Below are 23,017 nucleotides of genomic sequence, written 5' to 3' on the forward strand. Positions count from 1 at the left end.
CATTGAAACTTTATTTTGAATCCATAATCTTTTAAACAACATGGCAACAGCCAAAGCTACTCTTTAGGCCGACTCCTCTGTTTCTGATTGTCGGCCAAGTGGTTAGACTTTGACCCGTGGGTCTCGGTAACTCGCTGAAGATAAGAACAGTAGCCAACGTCTCAGTTTGTGAATGAAAAAGAATGACACGCAGCTCACCACTGAAACGGAAACACAGGAAACACTGTGTGCCCGAACACTGACACATTTTACTTCACCGTAATGCACCCAAACAACATTCCACACACATATTAATGAACTTAAAATGACAAATAAAAAGTAAGTGTGGAATAACAAGCCTTACAGTCTACCTTTTTAAAAATGACTGCATGGTTTTTAGTCTTCAAACTAGCAGGTTTTTGCTTATATAATATATTTTCTGCTGTGTGTGTGTGTGTGGAGGGAAGAGGCAGGGGGAGAAGGGAGACGCTGTGAACAAACAGTGCCGGTGACATAACATGTCCTGTAATTGAATTACCTCTAACATTACCTGGGACACAGGTTCAGTTTCACAGAGCGAGGCATGGGGCAGTGCCACCTCTCGTCCCGCAGGGAATACAGATACAAACTGTATTCACAGTGAGATCAGACACTTGAAGGAGGGGGAAAAACAGGCCGAGAGAGAGAGAGAGAGAGAGAGAGCACAAGAGAGATGGAATACGGAGGTTCTCAGTGTCTGGTTTCAATTAACATGCTCGACAATCCTGCTGTGTTTGTCTCTTGGCTTTCACACATGTGTAAGGGTGTGCGTGTGTGTGTGTGTGTGAGTGAGAGATAGAGAGACTTTGTCTGCAGTCAGTTTGAGGGTTATTTCATGTCGTGGAGCTTCCCTGAGGGTTATGGCTCGGGCCAGTTCTTTTTTATCACACTAAACAATAATATACAAGTCTCAGCTATCGTATACAAACATACACATTACATATAGTGCATAGCATAATGGAGACCACACATGAATAATCCTATGTCAGAGGCACAAACATGCACGTGGGTGGCCTATAACTAGTTCCTTGAACTCAGAGGTGATCTAGTCCAAAGCCCAGAGATGTGAATGAATTTTTTGGTTAACTAGTCAACAATTGTGTCCTTTCCCCGGGCTGACAGTGATAAAGTCAAATATATGACTGCATGACGGCTGTATGAAATCTTGGCATACAGGCCTCACTTTAACACTGGCTGCTGGTCAAACAACCAACTCTCCATGTCATCCTTTCATATAATGCAGTAAAGTTGATTTGTTGGACGGCGTGCACTTCAATCATTTTGGTCTTTTTTTCCATCGGAGGCTTTAAAGATAAGTGTCGACTTTGCAAGTCCTGATCAGAACACACACACATTTGTATTCTACAGATCTTGACAAAGAGGTTTTCAAAGAATTGTTTGAATGAGTGCATTGGTCAGTTTGACCATTAACTGCACTGAAAACTGAAAAACACTGCGCATACAGAGATGTAACCATTTACTTTTCCAAAGGTTTTTGATTTTTTTTACAGCCCTGTTAAGACGTTTTTTTTTTTTTTGCCACAAAAGTAATCCTATTGGTCACCTGTTTATGTTTATGGGTTATGTTTCTTTGTGACCTCTATTGGGCAGTCGTAAGCAAATGTGTCTCTGTTCTTGTCTGCGATGCTGGCAGCATTTTTAAATGTCTCTCTTCTGGGGGCTTGAATGGTTTTTAGTGTGGAGGTCAGACGTAGCTGTAGCAGATATGATGCAGTTTTTTTTTTGTGTTTCTAATGCAGACCAGACCAGGTTAAGCCACATTTATCGTTTTCATTTTCATAACGTCCTGACTCCCGTCCAGTTTTTTTCTCTTTGATTCAGGTCTATCTGTTCATGTGTGCGATCTTGATGTCAGGACGTAGTTAAGTTTGGCTCCGACTGAGAAGTTACTGTAGTTCACTGCAAACACAGAGAGAAGAGTTTTTCCCTGACATGGCAGAATGTGTGTTCTGCTGCTCTGCTGGATCCATTTCAAACACACACACACACACACACACACATGCACACACCGCCTTTGTTGATGTTTGCGTTAAATAGCTCGCGGTTGAGTCATCGCTCCTCTGTGTATCTCCAGCTTTCACTGGAGTTTCTATTTCTTTTTTTTCCTTTTTTGTCGTCGGCTGAACAGCTGAAGGTTTCAAGCCCGAGTCAAAGTCCACATTAATTCAGATACTGTGGGCCCTTTAAACTTTAAATTTACACAGAAAGGCACCATAAAACCATTTTGACACGGTTCCTAGTAATTAAAAGCAAACTTCTTTAACTTTCAAGAATCTTAAAGATTAAAAATACCTTTTCCTTGTTTTTTTGGACAGAAAAGGTTAGCGCTTTGTCTCTGGTTGTAATGTGGATGTTACTCTCTGCGGTTTTGGCTTCACAGAGCCGACAGTAAACAGGCCTTGTAACGGCAAGATCACTCTTATATTTTTGGACTCCAGAATAGTGTGGTGAGGTTTGAGTCTCATGTGCTGTGTAATTAAGCCGGGGCTAAATTTAAACCAATCTGTGATTAGATTTAACAAGCTAACAAACACAGGCAGCGCTGCAGCTCTCACACACATCACATACGTGCGCTATTGTACGCGTGTCGGACATATTGTCCCGAAAACCCGCGATATGCTCTAGTTTTCAGAGGATAATTTTGCAATATTTGCAGATTGCATTACAAAAAGTTACAAAAGAGTTAAAAACCTTGCTCAGGTTCATGCAGTATATATTTTTAAGGACACTGCATTTACCTCCATTCATTTTGGACAAGTCAATTAATGCCCTAACCCTTAACAAGTCCTCAGTAATGAGATTCTGCCTAAGTAGGACCAGGTTTTGGCGTCTATGGACTCGTAGTCCTAACAAGGTCAGTGTTTTTGTCAGAAAATAGGTGACAAGTGTACACACACACACACACACACACACACTCAGTCAACCCTGACAAGTGGCCGTAATGGTGCAGAATTATGAAAGGCTATCAGTGTGATGTCAGTCACTGGCCACCAGTATGAAAACAGAAAGCTCCAGAATGACTGACAGCTGTAGACCAAGCTGTCAGTCATTCTGTCTACTGCCCTCTCCCTCTCTCTCGCTCTTTCTCTGCCTATTCACTCACACTTACTCCATCACCAGCACGGTTTGTGGTAACTTCTCATTAAAAAAAAAAAAGGTCTGAGGCAAATGTCCACGAGGAAGAGAGAGAGAGAGAGAGAGACACAGAGAGACAGAGAGAGAAGGAATGCAGACATGTCTCAGAGGAGTAAGAGAAGAAGTACAAGTCTTGAGGCCAGTTTATTGTTTCTGTGTCAGCATGTCTACAAGAGTCCATGTGGACCTTGTGTGGGCTGTCCATCCTGTGTGTGTGTTGTGTGTACACATGTTGTTTCATGCAAAAATGTCCAAACGTATCCATACTTGGTGCTATTCATACCGAACGGTCGCACGGACACATTTGCTTTTTTTTTGCTTTTTCCACTTGTTAAGCCAAAGAAAACAAAGAGAGGCTTCTTCTTTTTTTTCCCTGTCACACTTACTAGTGTGCAGGTGTGGAATGTGCCCACGTATGCTCAGTCCTGACTAGTTTGGATCGAGGCTCATCCACGTCCGCGGGATGGAAAGGGGAAACCATTAAACCGGCGTTGCAAGCAGTTACCACCTGAGCAGCACAAGTCAGACAATTAAAGATAGAGGAAAGTCAGGAAGCCTGTCCAGGGTGTACGTCACCTTTCACCCAAATGTCAGTCAGGATTGGCTCCAGCCCCCCCACGACCCTCATGTGAGTGAATGAGTGAGTGAGCCAGGAGGCTGTGTCCTGTACCGCTCCAGCTGCTAATTGTTCCAAAGCTTTTGTCTTGGTCATTGCTCGCCAAGCTCCTGTCATCTTTTTTAACAACATGCAGTTGATGATCTTAGACCACACAGGTTTTTATCAGCTGCAGAAAACAAACAAGTGTGAACTACATCTAGTGTTAATTGATATTCCTTTTCATTAAAACAAGAGGTTTCACTCTTATCTTACGGACTCCTTCAGCACATGGAGTGTACATAGTGGTCCCACAGATCGGTATCGCCACTGTCAAATAAACATTACTGAGTCGTTGAGAGATATTCCAGATAAAAAATACAGTTTTTTTTCCCTGTATATGATTGACCTTCCCATAGAAATCATTTTATAAGCCCTTGTACCAACCTGAAGCAGTTTTGGCAGATAGTCTTGTGTTGTGCATCTTAAAAACGGGTTTTGCTTTTGTCCAGGATCTTCGTCTTTAAATTTCAAATGCCAAAACACATCTGCCTTTAGGCTCAGTGGTGCCTTGAGTGAAGCAGCAGCCACCATGTATATGTCTCTCACTTTAGCACGCCAAACAATTTTGGGACTAACAGCTGTAATCAGAATATTGCCTATTGTGAAGTGATGTTTTTGTTTTAACCTTGTCTTATTCACACTGAATGACACCTGTGACTATCAAATCCAATGCATGGAGTGAGATGAGACGCATCCTGAAAAGCACTAGTACTAGAAACCTGATCTATCCATGAATAAATAGTGCTGCCAGACCATTTACCTTCTGCTGTCTCTTGTGGTCTCCGTGTCCCTGTAGAAGGTGACAGACTTGAAAAGTTTCCAAGACACACTCAAAGTTCATTTCCGAATGAAATTGCTTTTTCAGGCAAGAACTGGAAAAACAATGGATAGACCTGAGACCGCAGTGTCTCCGGCAGCTCATAAGATTGGTTATGCTTACACAGCTCATGTTTGCTTTGTTCTTTGCTTTGTTTCTGCGCGTCTGTCAGTGACACACACTTTATTATTGTGTTGACATCCCCCGTGTTTACTGCTATGAAACCCACAGTGGAGGGAAAACACTGATTTTCAGACTGCAGACACTGTCGAACTCCTTAATCTGTCCCCCGTGGATGTGACTGTGTGCACGCTAATGTCTGGTTAAACCACTCTAATATGGAAGTCTGCATTGAACAGATGGTAGCGAGCAAGCTGCTGTGTATGCGTGTGAGTGTATGTGTGTATGCGTGCATGTGTGATCTCTTCAATAAGGCTCTTTGGCTGCATTACTGTCCTCAACAGTGGGGTAGATATGAACATCTGTAGCTGTCACTGCATTGTGGATAACAATCTCTAACTACCGATAAAAAGAGTTCATCTGCGGCTTCATCGATTAACAGAAAGTAATTGATTATAAATAAGAATCCGAAACCCAACCAACCAAAAACAAACATGTTGTTGTTATTGCAGCAAGGACGTCAAGACTCAAGACCATTAGACCATCAGACCTCTTCCTACATCCTCAACACGTTTGCTGGCTCAACTTAAGCAGGAACTAGCAGCTTGAGTACGCCATAGTGACATCTTGAGCAGCTCAAATCCACCGCGTCAGACTAGTATATGACAAGAATTAAACTCACATTTGGGGCTCCCATGATTATGGCCTTCTCTGATTTGGTAAAAGACTGAGGCTTACTTAGACGCTTTAGTAGAGGGAATATCGCAGCATTGCTTCCTGGCTGTTCAATGAGTCGGCATCTCAGATGCCTTTAAGAGCTCTTTATCTTTCTAAGTTTCACTGTACATTAACACCTCATACAGTTTTCTGTTTGCTGTGGTGAGATAATGAAGCTTCGGTTCCTATGTGTGCCTGTTTTCAAAAAAAGATTTGGACTCTGTGTGTCATGTGTGCCTTTTACATTTTGTGTAAATGTGGAGACACAGACATACAGGTTAGATGACTGTTGACTCAACTGTGACAGAGGATTGAGGTTAGCGCTCTTTGTCTTTGAGCACAATCGCTCTCTCTGGATAAATACGAGGTGAATTCACCGTCACCTCAACTAACCAGAGCTCTCAGGTGTTTCGGTATGTCTGTTGTGTAGTGTATTTTTTCTTTGATTATCTGATATGGATTATGGTTATTTATGACTGAGCCACTTGAAAACAGTGCACTACAGTGTCCAGGTGGCCTGGTTTAATGGCATCTTGGTTTCTTTTTGATGTTTTTCTCTGAGCCAGCTGTGTGACTCTATGTACAGTATAGACGGTGATAATGTTTCCTATATCAATGACTTGCTCAGCTGTGTTTCACGAACTAAAGATTTTAGTTCAGTAATTACTGACACTTTCAGACTATTAGAGCCTTTTGTTTTAAAATGACTCGGCTATTATATTCCCTGAAGCTTGATTAACTGATTCTCATGATGATATTACGATGTCTGCAGACAATCAGCCCGTGTATTAACCACCACAAATTGTTCCATTACAACACAGCCAGTGAGGTGCACGTGGGAGATTAGAGGTGACATTTAATTCAGCAGATCTGCTGCCGGAAAACAAAGCATTACACCAACATACAGTATATCATGCACCTGGGAATGTCATGGCAACCTGCGGTCTATGGAATTCGTGCCAATGCTTTGATCATTTATAATTTTCTCCCACAGTTATAAATCTGTCAGACCCTGAAGTTCTCAAGTTGCTTTATTGAGTCTGGTTACACCCACAGATGTATACTGAATCGTCACACAATACCGGAGGCTGGTTTACCATGGAAATATCAGGTTAAAGGAACAGGAGGAGTTGTCTTTTGTGTCGTAAATCTTTATTTATGTATTTATACACCAATCAAATGGCTGGTGAAGGTTTTATCCCAGCTTGTGCAGTCCTGTTGTTGTGTAAAGTGTTTTGAGAGGCCAGTAAGAATGTTGGGTGCTTTGTCAAAGCGCCCCAAGTACAGCTGTATTTGTAGCAGTGGGGTCGTAATGTAGCAGTGAATGTTATGTTCTATAAAACTGTGTGTTTACAGTTACAGCAGGTGAGTAGACATCATGTATTTATTGTAAAACTGAACGTTTGCTGGCTCACACGGTCATGCCCAGGTTATTGAATATTTTAGCAGCCAGATAACTTGACCTAGATTTACATTGACTACCAAGGATTCTCTGCCCTCTTTCACAAATGACATTTTTTCCATGATACAGTTCTAGCTACTGCTTTGCTCCACTCGTTTGGTTGTTTTCCATTACTACATAGTACCTCCTCAGTATGGGGATGGGTGTACTCTAATAATTACAAGATGAATTCAAATAACACGTATATATATGTATATGTATATATATACATATATATATGTATATGTATATGTATATATATATATATATATATATATATATATATATATATATATATATATATATATATATATATATGTGTGTATGTACCTGAGCAGACGGTAGCAATGCTCTTGCTGTTTAAAAAGAAATAAAAAATGTGATTCTTGTTTTGAACATTGAGCTCAGAGACGACACTCTCTGACAGTGGCCAGCAGTATGACGTCACATTTTAGCATCGCCTCAGCTCGCTTGGAACCTCGCCAGAGCAGGTACCAGTTACTATCCCTAATGGAAAAGCAATAAAACGGAGTAGAGTACAGTCGAGCCGAGTCGCGCTGCAACTGCATAACGGAAAAGCGCCAACCGAGATGCTTCATGATCATGTAAGTGCACTGAAGACTCTTTGTGCTCATTAAGTGTAGAATCTTTCCTGCATTTGAAACTGGAGACCATGAGAACATGAGCGGAAGTGTTGCAAGGGGAGTTGACTATAAAACAGGCTGGTAGAAAAGGGAAAGGTTTTCTGTCCTGCTCATGTTAATGTGTAGATGTTCTGACAGCTAAATCCTTTGTGTGTATACAACCGGGTTACACAGCCATAAATCTTTTTTATGAAAACTACTAAATTAAATTGCTTCTTTCGGTTTTTTCTTTAATGCTTTACTTTCCATGACCATGAAGGGGTCATCATAAATCATTTTACTTTCTTGGGAACCTTGTAAAAGATGAGCTCACTGTGTGTGTGTGTGTGTGTTTGTGTATGTATGTGTACCATTACATGGCCTGACTCGTAGTGTCACTGGGTTTATTTACCAGTGAGTCCCCTCCCTCCTCCCCCCCCCGGGGGTCTGAATCAGCTGAGCGCCACCATATCTAACGTGTTCACTCTTAACACAAGCGCACATACACTACACAAAATGCACATCCATGTGGTGTGAAACCCACTCATTCATTAGCCAGCAGCCAGCAAGTGGATAAGAGGTTTCAGAATTTGCCTAATGAGTTCATCTTCTGAGCAGGCAGTGAGTGTGTGTGTGTGTGTGTGTGTGTGTGTGTGCGTGTGTGTGTGTGAGAGAGAACTGTACCGTTTCTTTTAACCGTAAAAGAACACTGTGCATTGGTCTATAAACACCATTTCAAGTCTTAATTAGAACCATTGTTCTGTCATATGTATGGTTGAAATGTCCGCTATTCTTTGCACCTCAACCCTCACAGAAACCCTCATGTAGCTTCGATTGAAGCATGGTAACCAGTCAGTCTGATTACACGTCACTTATTTGTAAGGTCTGGCTTAATGACAGAATTAGACAGCAGAGTGTGCGGGTTTGTGTGTGACAGGCTCATATTTCTATCACATGCACAATATGAACTATCGATTAGATAAGAGACTGTGGTGTATGGAGTGTGTCTGGTTGTTGTTTCAAACTGTTAATAGTCCACCAGATGTTGTGTGTGGAGGCCGCACCCTTTCACACAGCTCATTGTTTTCTCTTTATTATTATATTAGGGTTTACTAGAAAGTCTTATTTTTACTCCACAATCAAAACAATCTGCGTCACATCATCGGTTTGTTTAGTCCGTCTTATCTAATTCAACGCCAGTATTCAGTGACTGCGGCTTGATCTAAACTTGCCCGAACTCCTTTAAGAATGAAATTGACACAGCTTCGTATACTCACTTAGACATGTGTCTGGTGGCCTAGTGGTTATAGGAGACATTCCATATACTGTAGCAGCAACCAAGGCTGGATGATATGGCCAAGGAGGTTACATGTTCTAATCCTCAGACTCTATTCATGCATTTTCTGTCTATGTTTGTTTTTCCACTGTGAGAAGAACTTGCTTGTTTCGTACGCTGTTACTTATTTCTAAACTTGAATTGGGAAGGTTTTTTTTGGCAGTGTGAATAGCATTTACCCTGGCCAGCTTTTTCTACTGCCTTCATTGTCTTCATCTGCTACACCAGTAAATCCTAGGTTAGACGACACCTTTTTTTAGCCCGATAATCTGCTTGCTGACGTTGTATCCAGGGATGGGTATTAAGAACTGGAATTAAATTGATATCAGTCTATCACTGGTCAGTGTTGAAGTACAGTTCAACATCTGGACAAAGGACACCACTGTCGATATTCACGTCGCGTCAGTTCTGACTGCCGCTGCCAACAACTGTGGCGTTGTCTGTGCAACCGTCTCGGGCTCCAACTGTGACTGAAGGCCTGAACATGACTCAGGGAAAAACAGTCGCAGGGCTGTTGCCAAGTTTATTATAAGACAACTCTTCTTTATGCTAAGCGCTCCACTCAACTACTGTTTGTTTTCCACGTGTGTATAAAGTGGTGAGATGGAGGGAAAATGGTAGACATGAAGTACAGACAGGTGGGGTGGAGTTTGATTTTTGTTTTGTTTTTATTATTTGGCTGCAGTTGTTGTGTCTTCAGCCACTTCCTTCGTAACAATTGGCACTGCAGGAATAGCAGCTCCTAAAAACGAGTTTTGCTACTCACATGGCAGCGTGTGTGTGTGTGTGTGTGTGTGTGTGTGTGTGTGTGTGTGTGTGTGTGTGTGTGTGTGTGTGTGTGTGTGTGTGAGTCAGATGAGAGACAGGTAACACTGGAATCCCTCCACACCCAGAGCATGCAAGGAATTAGCTATAGAGGGAGCAAGTGATCAGACCACATTATACACCTTTGTGTGTGTGTGTGTGTGTGTGTGTGTGTGTGTGTGAGAATATTTCTAATACTTATGACCTTGTCGGTCACAGAACGTTGGGACGATGTTTTCAGGTTACTGTTTTGTTTGTCCAACCACACACATGGTGCTGCGTGTCACCCATCGTATTTTAGAATGTCCAGCTGCTCTTTGACGATCTTTGGGCCCTCGGTAATGTTTGTTTGGGAGTGAAGCAGCTTCCTGTGTCATGTACCGCCGCGGACGCGGTGTGTGTGGTCGGCGTGTGAGCAGAGGTGTCAGCCACGTCCAGTAAGACCCTTCCCCCGAGCTTCTTCTTTATCATAGTGATCGTTCTCACTGTCATATCCACTTTTATCAGGCTGTTTATCTGACTAAAGAATTTGGTATTGGTACAGAGAGAGATCACCGTCTGAACTCTATGAAACCTCTGAAATCACTAATCCTTTTTAGGGCACATGCAGTATAAATGTATACACTCACACTCCCTCATCTCTGTTCCCTTTCTCTCTCTTGTACCAGGCTGTTATAGCCTGAGATGTCAGAGACCATTTGTCTTCTGCAATTCACACACACACACACTTGTTCTTGTCGCTCTCCAAACCTTGTGCAGACCTACTTTTGAGTGTTCGCTCAAATAGAGGTCTCCTTTGTTCGGTACATCAACCCTCTCTCCCTCTCTCCCTCTCTCTCTCTGTGTATGGCGTATGGAAAATCGTGGCCTCCTCTCTGTCCTTCAAAAAGCGCCAAATCTCTCTCTGTGTCTCTCCCCCCCCTCAAAAACACACACATTTTCTCTGTCTCCCTCCTTCATATTCTCTCTCTCTCTCTATCACTGTTAAGTCTTAGTGAAGTCACATGCATCTGTAGTACTGCTCCGTTTCCCATATTGGCCTGACACGACACCACAGGGTATTCACGTGACGGTAATCTGACTAGCCGTGTGTGCGTGCGTGCGTGCGTGCGTGCATGTTACCAGTGTGGTTACATTGATATTGAATAATTAAATAAATATTTATTTAAAGCTTCATTAATGATGTGTTCTAAGCTTTAATAAATCAGATACAGTTGTGGCATGGGAACTGCCTTCAGCGTAGGGCCTTTGTTTTGGTGGGTTTGGAGAAACTGTTGATAAAAATACATAAAAAAAACCAAACTGTGGATGTTTTAACTGTCCACTGTGCTCATGTCGGGTGCTGCTGGTGGCCGGATTGATTGTTACAGACGGGTCAGTGCTTCTGTGTCATTCAGACGGAGAGTAACAGTGGGGCAAAGGACTTGGAGTTGGAGAGCTTGTGTTATTATGATAAGTGTTCATTTTAAAGGGCAATTGTTGGCATCACAGTAAGAAAAGCTTTAAGTCTACAATTAATCACGACATTATTTTCACTGTACTCATCATCTCACAGCCATTCACAGGATGTTGCCCGGTTTCATTCAGCTTCGCTTTCCTGTCACGGCTGGGTCTCTGATATTTAGCTATAAGTGAACTACAATATTTCACTGTGACATCATTGTTCCACAGTGTAGTGTCCTATTTCTAACCCTTTTGTCTGGCATTACTATAACCTACTGGGAAATCAGGACATCCACCAACAATAAATCAGAGCAGATACTTAAGCTTTAGGTGCCTATTTACACCCTGTATTTGAGTCATATTATCTACTTTGCATGGGTAAGACATTTACCTGCATGCTTATGGGTTCATAAAAATGTACTGATCAGAAGGGAGATGCATACCCTCAGTATAATTGTAACACACAAATGTCCAAATCATACCATAACACAAATAAAATATTTGGCCACTTGTATTTACAGACGTCCGTCAGCACCGTCTCTGAGAATCACCTCTGCACACGTGAGGTAAAAAGTAATCAGTCGCCTGACTCTTTCTCACTGTGCAGGATAAACACACACACACACACACACACACTCACTCACTCATAAGCTTGCACAGTCCTCAGGCAGGCATGCAGGCATGCGGGCTGGAGAAGACAACAGGGATTTTCCCTTACTGCCTCTGCAGCGGCTGCCCTAGATTCCACCAAACGATTGTCTCGATGCAACTCGGCTATTATTAGAGCTGTATTATCAGGAGAGACGGAGTGAGAGGGGAGGACGGAAGGAAAATGTAGAAGAGAGAAAAAAAAAGAAAGAAAGACAACAAATGCCTTGTTTTTGCCTTCCACTGAATATTCATCACAATGTCTCTGTTGGTTTCTGTCACAAGGGCTCCTCAGTAAGAGAAGTCAGACGCTCGCCTCAGTGACGTTTCTGTTGCACCCCAAAAATCGCAAGGTGACTTAACATACTCATAAAGAGGGGAATAACTTTAGTTAGAAAAAAAGGGATAAAACTGTGATTTGGCCACTCTTACTGATAATCTGCACGTACAAATGATGTGACATTATTAATTGTAGTGCAGTGCAAGTATATTTTATTTAAAACACAAATTCCTCCAAAGATACAATAAATGATATGGTCTAACATATTACATTTGATAAATTAAACGTGCTTTATGTAAAGAGCTGTGTTTTCAGTGGACAAGCCTAAGCTTTAACACGCTGCATACCTTTAAACACATCAAAGACCAACTCAATTCAGCCAAAAGGAAGTATTTAAGTCTTTTCCCCAGCAATGTCTTTACAACAACATTGAACTATTTTTGGATGAGCCTTTTCCTTCCCTCTCTTCCTCTCACCTCTCCCTCCCTCCTCTCTTCTGGGCCCACACATCCTCTGAGATGAAGGAGGAATCGAGGAGGAGGGTGGGGGTCACATCACTCCTCCTCAAGGCTGTTTACTTTGCCTCTCCCTCGCTCTCTAGCTCGCTCTCCCATCCTTTTCTCAGTCTATCGCTGTTCTGTGTCTGCGCCAAGTTATTTTTCTTCCTCTCTCACTCGTCTCCCAACTTCTCCCCATTTCTCTCTGTACGGCGTTTCATGTCTCAACGCTCTCTCTGTCGTTCATGCCATCTTGCGTCTGCTCCGGCTCCCATGTGGGTTTGACAGCGAGAGGTAGAGTGAGGCAAAGAGACGGCGGGAGGGAGAGGTGACCTTGTAGAAGAGGGGATGTCTCTTCATGCTGTCATTGGATATTACTTCAGCTCATCTGCTCTCTTATTCCATTGCTCTCCTTCACATTACTTACACCTCAGTGAACCCCTACAACAAAGCCATACTTTCCTCCTCCTGTGTCCTGTCTATCCATCTCTGCGATGAATCTTTGACTCGGTCGGACCACGTTGAGCTGATCTTATTTTGTAATGCTGTTAAATCACACTGAGGACATTTTTATTGACTCAGGAACTTAGGTGACACAACATTGTGGCTCTTCTCGACCTTAATCGTCTGCGTGTGTTGCTGCAACGTAAAGCGACCGTCTGTGGAGATCTTTTAAAACCCTCAGTGGTTTTCACCAGGAGCCTGTTGTCTTTGTTCTCTGCTGGGGGGTGGAGGTGGATAATGTGTCCGTACAGATGTTGCCATGTGTGAAGACGTGTGAAAGCAAGAAGCTGAAAAGCAGAACGTAGCAAGTAAAGAGAGCAAACACGTGGAAATTATTGATATTACACGTCAGTCCGTTTGGCAGTTATAGTGTGCGTGGTCTATTTATTGACTGTAAAGTATGAAGGAACTCTCTTCATAGAGCTAGTACCTGTTGATGCGCGTTGACGTGCCGACCTGGATGTGACAGCAGCCAACATTTACCGCTGGGTCCGTTCTCCTTCACTCTCATCACGTATCAATTATCTGCTCAGATGACTTTGTCCTACCATTTACCATCTTCATAGCCAGAGCCATTCCAGTTGTCAGAAAACCCACATGCACCCACATGGTCGGAGTTTTGTGTTAGGAGAGAACATCAAATGTGCCTTTGCCCACAGCAGCCCCTACTCGAATGCCGTTTTGCATGATGAGATTTCTTCTTCTCCGCTCTCTCTGTCCTTGAATGATGAGATTTTTTCTTTTCTTTCTCTCCCTCTTTCTTTCCTTCCCTCTGTCTGACTCTTTCTTGATTGTTAGTAATTGCGAGGAGAAGCCAGCCAAGAGCCCAGTGACTCAGAAGCTCTTTCATATATTTATGCACCTCTGGGGGACCATCTCTCTGTCTCCCTCTCTCTTCCCTCACTGATTGGTATTCTCTAGCAGTAGAAAGCCGCAGCAGTATCATTTGGCCCATTGTCGGGGAGGAGGCACCTTGGCTACAGAGTAATCTGTGTGGTTGTTGCTGCGGTCGGCTAGTGACTCGCTTTCCCCCCACTGCTTCACTCTCCTCTTTTTATGCCCCTGGAGGTGTGTTTTTCAGGTTTGCCTGTCTGTCCCTTTTGGCACGAACATACACTCGGATTCAAGGTTGAACCAATTAGAATTTGACAAAACATGTGAGGTAATAGGTCAAAACGATGAAGTGATGCCATTTTCTGTTAAAAGGTCAATTCCACTGACTTTGGTTGGTGACGGCATGTAATCTAATCTTTGTCCACACCCTTGGAAATAGTGGCGATAGCGTCGATCTTAAACACAGCCGTGTGAAACATCCACGTTTTGCACTGTGACTCATTAAGACACTAATGTTCTCTGTTAGTGTCCGATTAAATCTGAAATTTGGCAAGTAAGCGTTTTCACTTTGATTGGTCAGCTCTCCTCCGATCACATGATCAGACACTTTCAGTTTATAACCGCAGATTGTGTGAATTACACAAATAGACAGTAAGCAGTTTTTGAAATCAGTGTATGCCTTTGTGTTCTATAAGTGGACAACATATATAACACACGACTGGTTTGATGAAGCATAGAAACACAGAGCAGTAATTCTAGTGTAATTTCAAGTCAGTCACCATCTTTTTTTTTTTTAGTTTTCCAGCATAATTGTCATTTCTCTCTCATTTCAAATCACATTCCTTCCATACATCATTTTTTTTCTCTTCCATTCTTTCCTTAATAACGTCCCCTCTCCTCGTGCTTCATTTTCTGCTGTCTGTCACTGAGGAAACGATCCTCTTCCTCATTTGAATCTTCCTTACATCTTGTCCTCGCCTCTCTCTCTCCCTCTCTCTCTCTTGCAATGCTTCACACCCCACTCCATTGAATCCATTTCTCCATTTCCTCTCCCTGACAGTCATTTTTTATCCCTCACCCACACCTTCTATTTCTGTACTCATCTCTGTTTTTGCCTCTTTTTTTTTTTGTTTTCCCTTCCATATGTTACTCATTAGCCTTTGCCACTTATGCTTTATTCTCAGACATTTCCCTCCCCCGCTGTGTGTCTTTTCAGAACCAGCAGCTCTGTGTTCTTGATGACTTCACTCAAGCACAGCAGTAACTTTGCTGCAGTCTTTCCGTGCTCTGTCATTTTTGCTCCTCTATAGCTCTACCCCCCCCCCTCCCCTTTTCATCATAAATGCATTATAATAGCTCTGTCCTGTTGCATTGTACTCGACCTCGTATGACACTAGGACTCTTGTGGTGTTAATGCGTCCACACCCTGAGGAACCTTGTGTGCCGTATCAGTTCACTTGGTGGATGTTACATTTTCTCTGCATGTAGCGGCTGTGAAGAGTCCCTGCAGCATGAAGCAGGACAATGTTCACATATCCTGTTTGCATGAAAAGTATACATTATTTTGCAATGAACCAGTGTTCATTGCTTTAAAATGCAGTATTTCCTCTCTTCACACTTCATTGTGTTGTGGATTTAATCGTATGTTTGCCCATCAAGCTACACTCAGTCATCCTTAATGTCTATGTATAAGAATTTTTTGTTATTTTATAGCTATTGCTTTGGTTCAAAGTGTACTTCCTGTTTGCTTAATTATCCCCGACATATAGGGAAGTTCACCTGAGGCAAACTCACTGCACTTGGTAGAGGAAGACACACAACTGTGTGTGTATGCGCAGTCCCTCTGTTCACACTGCACGTCACGAAATAAAACCAAGTCATGAATCCAAGAAACTGCGTGTAGACCTCCACTATAAAAGTTTGTGGCGAGGCGTAGATCAAGTCAAGGTTTAAAACCATTTCTAAAGCCTCGTGTGGCCCCCGGGAGAGCGGTGGCCTCGATAACTGTGAAATGGAAGGAGTTGGGAACCAGCAGGACTCTTCCAACAGTGGCCTGGATATAACTGAGGGGACCGATGGAGGCAACCAAATACAGATCCTGCAGAGTCCAAGACCTTAGACCAGGGGTGTCAAACTCATTTTTGTTCGGGGGCCACATACAGCACAATTTGATCTCAAGTGGGCCAGACCCATAAAAATAGTAAAATAATAGCATAATAACCTATGAACAACAAGAACGCCTTGCTTTTTTTCTCCTTTGTTTTACATTTAATGAAGGATATTTTTACAAAACATGAAGTTTCTTGAGAAATATAAGTGAAATTTCAACAATATCGTTACCTTTAGTCACAGGTATCTGGGAGAGATTTAGATTGTAATCGTAGTGTGAAATTTTAACAAATTCATCCTGTGGGCTGGATTGGACCCTCTGGCGGGCCAGTTCTGGCCCCCGGGCCGTATGTTTGACACCCCTGCCTTAGACTGTTCACTTGTTCACCTTTCAACTTTACAATGACCTGAAGCAAACTGCCATCACTTACACAAGTCTGTGTCTGTCCTGAAGTAGAAACATCTGTGCAGAGACCAGTTAACAAACACTTCCCACTGCCCAAATCCAGGTGTGTCAAACCTGTAGAGACTTAACCAAGAAGACCTGCAGCTGAAACTATGCTTCCATTGAGTTAAATAGAATAAGTGTATATTTGAAAGGTTGTGCTTCCCAACCTCAGTTTCCCCTGGAAGTCGAGAAATATCTTTATTCTATTTAATTTTCATTTAGCATCAGATTAATTATTTGACTATTTAAATGACATCAAAGTTATTTCCAGACAGAACCACACACTTTGGTCACTGTATTCTATGTGCAAGGCAGTCAGTCAGGCTTGGGGTTTGTGGCCTTTTTAGTTAAAGGGGGATAAAAGAGTCTTTTTAGCCTGGCTAGCCTACATGTTTTCTGTGCAGTCAAGCTCAATAAATCAGATTAGATTTTTTTTTTGTTGTTGTTGGAGAGCTGGATAGAGCTTACAGCCTGCGTGCATGTGTGTGTGTGTGTGTGTGTGTTTGTGTCTGGATGTGATTTACAGCAGTGTGATGCCAGGGCTGAAAGACTGACAGACAGACAGACAGAGGGTCATCGTAGCTGAGTGAAAACCCCATGAAGTCCTCCAATGGGTTAAAACACGACAGATAAAACAGTAACAGAAAGGACATCCATGTCATAAACCAGTAAAATCTAACAAATGAACTTCATTTATCAAACAAATCCCAGCATGATTAATATCGTCTGAGCCGGAGGCTAACAGCGAGGACACAGTCGCATGCACAGATTGTGTCTCAGCTTCCATCACTGTGTCATGTTGTCCTCATTTACCCTCTGCATGTACAGCCCGCTGTATGTTGTTCCATGCCGTATCGGTTTGTGTATTCTCCGGGCTTTCTATGCCGCTGCATTTAAAAGACAGTGTGCTGCTCGCGCCGCATTGGTCGCTCGCTTTCCTCGTCTGGCGCTCATTGGTTGTCACTGGCCACTGGTGCAGCCAGCCAGAAAGTAGCTCTGCAGCCTTTAGTGATGGGCAGATTATACAGCGTGCTGTCATATACACACAGTCACATATAGCCACGTATATACAGTATATATATAGAGTCGTATAATGAACATGCAAAAACTATCATGGAGACATGGAGAGTGTGAGTTTTTCAAGCTGCTTTTAGTTGTGAGATACATGTTTGGTTTATTCCTTTTTTTTATAGTTTTCAGTCAAATAAATCAGACATGATATAGATTTAGTACAAACCAAGAATCCACATTTCGGTCAGATTTTTGGACATCGCAGCAAAGACTGAATCTCACTAATTTTAGATGCAACATCAATAGGCAAAGCCGGATTAATCTTACCTTTACAATAAGAATGAATTAAATAAAGCCTTTGTACAACAGTATAGTATAAGAGTAATCGTTATAGAGTATAGTAGTTTCATACTTAATTAAATAACGTATGCTTTGCCATTCATTTTATTTATTGTTGTGTTTATATGACGCCCTAAACGCCATATAAGCACTTTCCCTAACCAGTGAAACTCTGTCATTATGTAGCATGTGTTTGCATGTACACGCACTCAGTTTGTGCTTCTAATTGAGACAAACATTTACCTACACCTTATTTTTGTTTACATTCATTTACATAAGTATATGAATGTGTATGGGAAATGACTGAAGGTGCACCAAAATAAATGAAAAAGTTAGTCCGGAGCCGTGGAACTTTATCTTCTGCAGGACTGAATAGACTTGATTGGTCGATCGGATATCCGCGCGAATAAGCAGGTGCACAGGTATTCTTAATGAAGCGCTAGTAATCGTTTTTACACGTCGATGTACACACTTGATACAACTTCCTAAATTGCCCCACTTGCCTCTCTTTCGCTAATCTTATATCTTTTTTTGCAGCGTGTATGTTAACGACGTGCTGCATTTTTCACTTTTCACACATGACATCAGTCAGAATTTAAATCAGTAATGACATAACACAACATTTTAGTGTTTAGTTTAGTGTTTTTATTGTGAGGTCGGGCAGTTCAGAGAATCAGAATCAGAATCAGAATCAGAGTCGGTTCAGTTTAGCACTAGTTGACATTGTACTAAATGTACATACATTTAAAGCGCGTATGTGAAAATGTCTCCGTCCTTGAGACACTTTGCAAGGCGTGACTTTGCCGGCCCATCCTCCACAGTAGATAATAATAGCAGGAGATGCTGCTGACACGCTGCTTAATGAGAAGTGGTTTGGGTGAGATGTGACAAACCCAGGTATAGCATCGTCAGGTGCACACCGCTACGGATACTGTGAAAGCAGTTTTTCCCTTTTTCGGCTCGGAGCTCCTGAATCATTGAAGCACACACTGTCACAGTCACACCATCTGCACAGTGTCGGGCAGGGTCGCGTTCGTATGGCCTGCATCTGTGGTCAGCTCCGGTCCTTTGTCTCGCCCGGTGTCTTTAACAGGCGCTATCAGCAGGCCTTCACAGGAGTGACACGCAGCCTATAGTGATGTAGCAATGGCGAGAGCTGATACTGATAAAAATCTGATGCAGTGCAGTGTTGTAAGTGTGGCATCTGCTCCCCTTTGTTCTCTCCCTTTGTCTCATATTCTGCTCACTGTGGCTGATAGGAGCCTACTGATCCTTGAGCTGTGTGTGTGCGTGCGTGCGTGTGTGTGTGTGTGTGTGTCCAGCACTCACTGCCTCCCGTTACTGTGGCAACAGACTCACCAGACACTTTCTCCTCTCCTAGCATGTGAATGTTTTTCTCGGCAGAACACTCGGTGTACTCGATGTACTGTTTGTGTGCATTTCTTTGTGTAGACAGGCTCCAATATCATCCCCGCGCTCTGCACACATTACTGACTATTAACACACTCGCTGACAGTGTGCATGTGTATGCAGAAGGATGGTCCTCAGTGTCTTCCCTCTAGTCTTTTGACAGTCCTTATCCCGCGTTTGTGCCGTTTATGTCGGTAGTCTTTAACACGGGTGAGTGACTGACAATTATGCACTCATGTGGCAGCAGAAACAAAAACACAAATGTAAATCGTGAATACGCACACTTGCACTGTTGACAGAACAGGTTAAACAGGAATGTCTCACTCACTCTTGGATTCTCTCATATGTGTAAAGCGAGGTGGAGAGATCTAAACCGCCGGACCAGTTGCAGGTGTTTGTTTTCAGTGTGCTGTGTGCTGCAGTAGAGTGTGTGTGTGTGTGTGTGTGTGTGTGTGTGTGTGTGAGTCAGAGAAACCTGAGGCTGTGAATAACTTACAGTAGGTCTAATTATGGCAGCGCTCTGACTACAGTGTGTTCACTTTACAGGCAGAATTTGGCAGCGGTCTGTCTTGGGTTTTGTGGAGTCACATTTTTTATAAACTTGTGACCGAGTCTGATGTTTCCTGTTTTTAAAATTGGGTCACTGGCTTTCCTGTTGTCATGTAGCAGATATTATACATTTGTATTTATCTTTACACTGCGTGATTTTGCAGTCTTCTACAGTATTGTGAACCCTTAGTCGAAATATTTGTGTGTGTGTGTGTATTCACACTTTCTAAAACACAATATTGCTGCAATAAAATAGTATTTGTGCATTGTTGTCTTCAAAACTTGCATTGTACTCGGTTTGGACTGGCACTGTGTGCGCTGTTAAGCCAGATTGCGACCGCCTCGGTTATCTCTTTTTCGTTTTGTTTGCTGCTTTTATGTCACTCGTTGATAACAGTGTTTATGTTCAGGGACTTTGTGTGATACTGATGAGCTGGGTTATAATGACCTGAAGAGAAATCCTTGTGTGATATTGATTTTTTATTTTGTCTGATGACTGCATTTAGAGCCTTTGTGGTGGTGTTTTTCAGATAAGAAAGAAAATAAGTATTTAGGAAATTATACTAAAAAAAACAAATGATACATTTTATGCTTTATCATCTCAAAATTCCAATGCTTTGCCCTAAAGAAAGACAATGTCGCCTCAGCTGCTAGAATGCTCTGGTGATCATTTATAATTGACACTGTAAACAGTTGATTAATTAATCAGAAGTAGTTTTTGGAATGTCATTAATGAATCAGTAATTAAAGTATTAATAATAAATGGCAGTACACTAAAGCTGTTAAATAAAGTGAATTAATGACACTCCCCTGAGATGAAATGGAGACGGTGACATTGACAGGTAGAGGTTCATCTTTGTTGTCTGGAATGAATTAGAGATGAAAGAATGGACGGCGGATAGCGGAGCTGATGGGGCAGTGTCCTGGACTGACTGCCACTGATACCGCGACATCAATAATCAATCGCGGCGTAACGTGAGAAGGGTCAGCCGATAAGAGCGGCGGGCAATAAACAGGCTGCAGCATCAGCGGTGCCCTCGGTATCTGCTCGCTTCAAGGGATCACTCGGTCGACTGCAGTGGTGTGTTTTTGTTGTCGCTGTCGAGGGGCGGGGGAGGTTGTTGAGGTATGAGGACGGATGAGGGGAACGGCGAGGATAGAAGATCAGATGCAGGAGAGGATGAAAATGAAATGGGGTGATGGATGGAGCACACGCACAAACACACATTCATGCGATCATAAGGAATCACACTCCAGTGTCATCTGGTGACTGATATTTATATTAGAAAAAAAAAGAAAAGAGTGGCTTCTCTGGTTCCCAATAATGCTGTATTATTATTATTATTATTATTATTATTATTATTATTATTACACATCAGATCAGGATATATTTCAATAATAATACAAATAAAAATGTCAACATAAAAGAACAACAGGTGTGAAAATACTGAATGATAGGGCTGAACAATTAATGTTTATGCAATATGGCCTATACACATCTTATTTATTCAAACTCTTTCAGCCCTGCTGTATGATTTAGCAACAACACATGTCATGGTGGCCTAAGACACAGTACTGAACATGTTGCTGGAGTTGTGGGTTGGGGTTTGCATGCAGATGCAGAGGGAGGGTGGAAGACATGAGATGCTAATTCCTGCATGGCGGCATGGGGGGGGGGGATACTGATAATGTCGGAATCCCTAAACTACTCCACAATTGTTGCTGATGTGTTTGATGAATCTTGTCTTCCTCTCGTTCTCTCCCTCCGATGTGCAGGTGTACGTGGAGTTTGATGATCAGGAGTGGGAGAAGAGAGAGTGGGTCAAGGTCTATGAGGATTTCCAGCTGTTTCTCCTGGAGCACCAGCTGGTCTGGGCCAAGAGGAAGGAGGGAGCAGGAGGAGGAGTGGGAGCAGGTGGAGGAGCAGGAGGCCTGCTGCAGGCAACCAAGGCTAAACACATACAGTGGCCTGCTCTGGTAAGAGTTTTGTTTTCTATTTATAGGCCGGACAAAACAAACAGTTCATAGAGTATGACTAAGCTCGCTGTAATGTTTGCAGTGTTTACCACAAACTTGAAATCTCCTCTTCTGAGTACAAAGCTCAGGCTCTTTTATTTTTCACCCTCACTTTGTGTAACATATTTTGTTTTTGTGCACAGCCATGTCACCAGTGTTGTCATGGTCTCTGTGACGCGTGTTGTGCCGATCTGAGGCGCACTGAGAAGTTGTTTATTAGCTGTTCTGCTGAGGGGCTCCGTCTGTTTAGCCACTAAATGATACCACTTGTTTCCCCCTTTGCACTGCAGGAAACTTTGGAAACTTTATTTTTTTTTTCCTGTATTCGCTGCTCTCCCTGTGAACGTTGTTCAAAGCTTGTGATTAACACACAATGCATCAAACACACAAACAAAAACCTTCCGATAGTGGTTGTTTATTTATGAAGTGATGAAACGTGATCAGACTTCTTGTGTCGCTTGAAAAAGCGAGATAAAAAAAGTGGAGTGTATGCAAAGGTGCGAGAACGCGTAAACAAGTTAGCAGAAGGAGGGAAACAACCTGATTTACTACTGCGTTTGTTTTGTTTCTGTTAAGAAGACAGGAAGAAACAATCCTTCCGATTCAGAGCACGAACAATATACCGTGTTTACAAAGAAAATCTTACTGAATTGTGTCAAACAGCACTGCCGCCCTGTTACTGGTCTAATTTTGCCTCATACTCAGATATGTAGACACACTAGCATTTGATTTTCCCATGTAGTAAATAATAGATTCATATTAGTTATTGATTCAGATTGTAAAATATCTGATAATGAGTATGTATATGTTGGATAACTTGATTTCAACAAGCTGTGTTTAACGTGGCAGACGTAGATGGTGAATTTCTTTTTTGGAACACAAAGGTTTTTTTTTTTCTCTTGGTCACTGTTGAAACTGAAACCACATTTAAAACATATTTGTCTGGTGTGGTGGTTTGGATTGTTCCCACCCTCTGCTCTGTGTTATTATCAGTGAACACATAATCTTTGTCATACACACATGTGCTTTGTTGTGGTTGCAGAGCGGTTACTGTGGCGTTTTTTGTTGTTGTTTGCATGTGACACAGTTTCTCTCGCTCACACACGCGCACGCACTTCAGACAGTGTTTTTGTCAGTGTGCTCTACTGGTATGTTTGTCGCTTACATGTAGGTTTCTATTGTCCCTCGCTGAATTTGGGTTATAAATGTTTGACAAAGAACACGCACACACGCACAACA

The 23,017-nt window shown here is 42.4% G+C and overlaps 1 protein-coding gene across 3 annotated transcripts in view; it reads left to right on the plus strand.

Annotated features, from left to right (window-relative positions):
• The window catches only part of jmjd1cb (jumonji domain containing 1Cb), a 90,610-nt gene that overhangs the window by 19,331 nt on the left and 48,262 nt on the right, over nucleotides 1-23,017 (plus strand). For 2 of the 3 annotated variants that reach the window (XM_044013108.1, XM_044013109.1), the window contains exons 2-3: nucleotides 11,655-11,699; nucleotides 21,539-21,739. In XM_044013108.1, the coding sequence (XP_043869043.1) occupies nucleotides 11,655-11,699; nucleotides 21,539-21,739 (246 nt within the window). The remainder of the gene's footprint in view (nucleotides 1-11,654; nucleotides 11,700-21,538; nucleotides 21,740-23,017) is intronic. The other variant, XM_044013110.1, reaches the window with a different exon arrangement.

Source organism: Solea senegalensis, linkage group LG18 (assembly GCF_019176455.1).
Source record: "Solea senegalensis isolate Sse05_10M linkage group LG18, IFAPA_SoseM_1, whole genome shotgun sequence".
Lineage (NCBI taxonomy): Eukaryota > Metazoa > Chordata > Actinopteri > Pleuronectiformes > Soleidae > Solea > Solea senegalensis.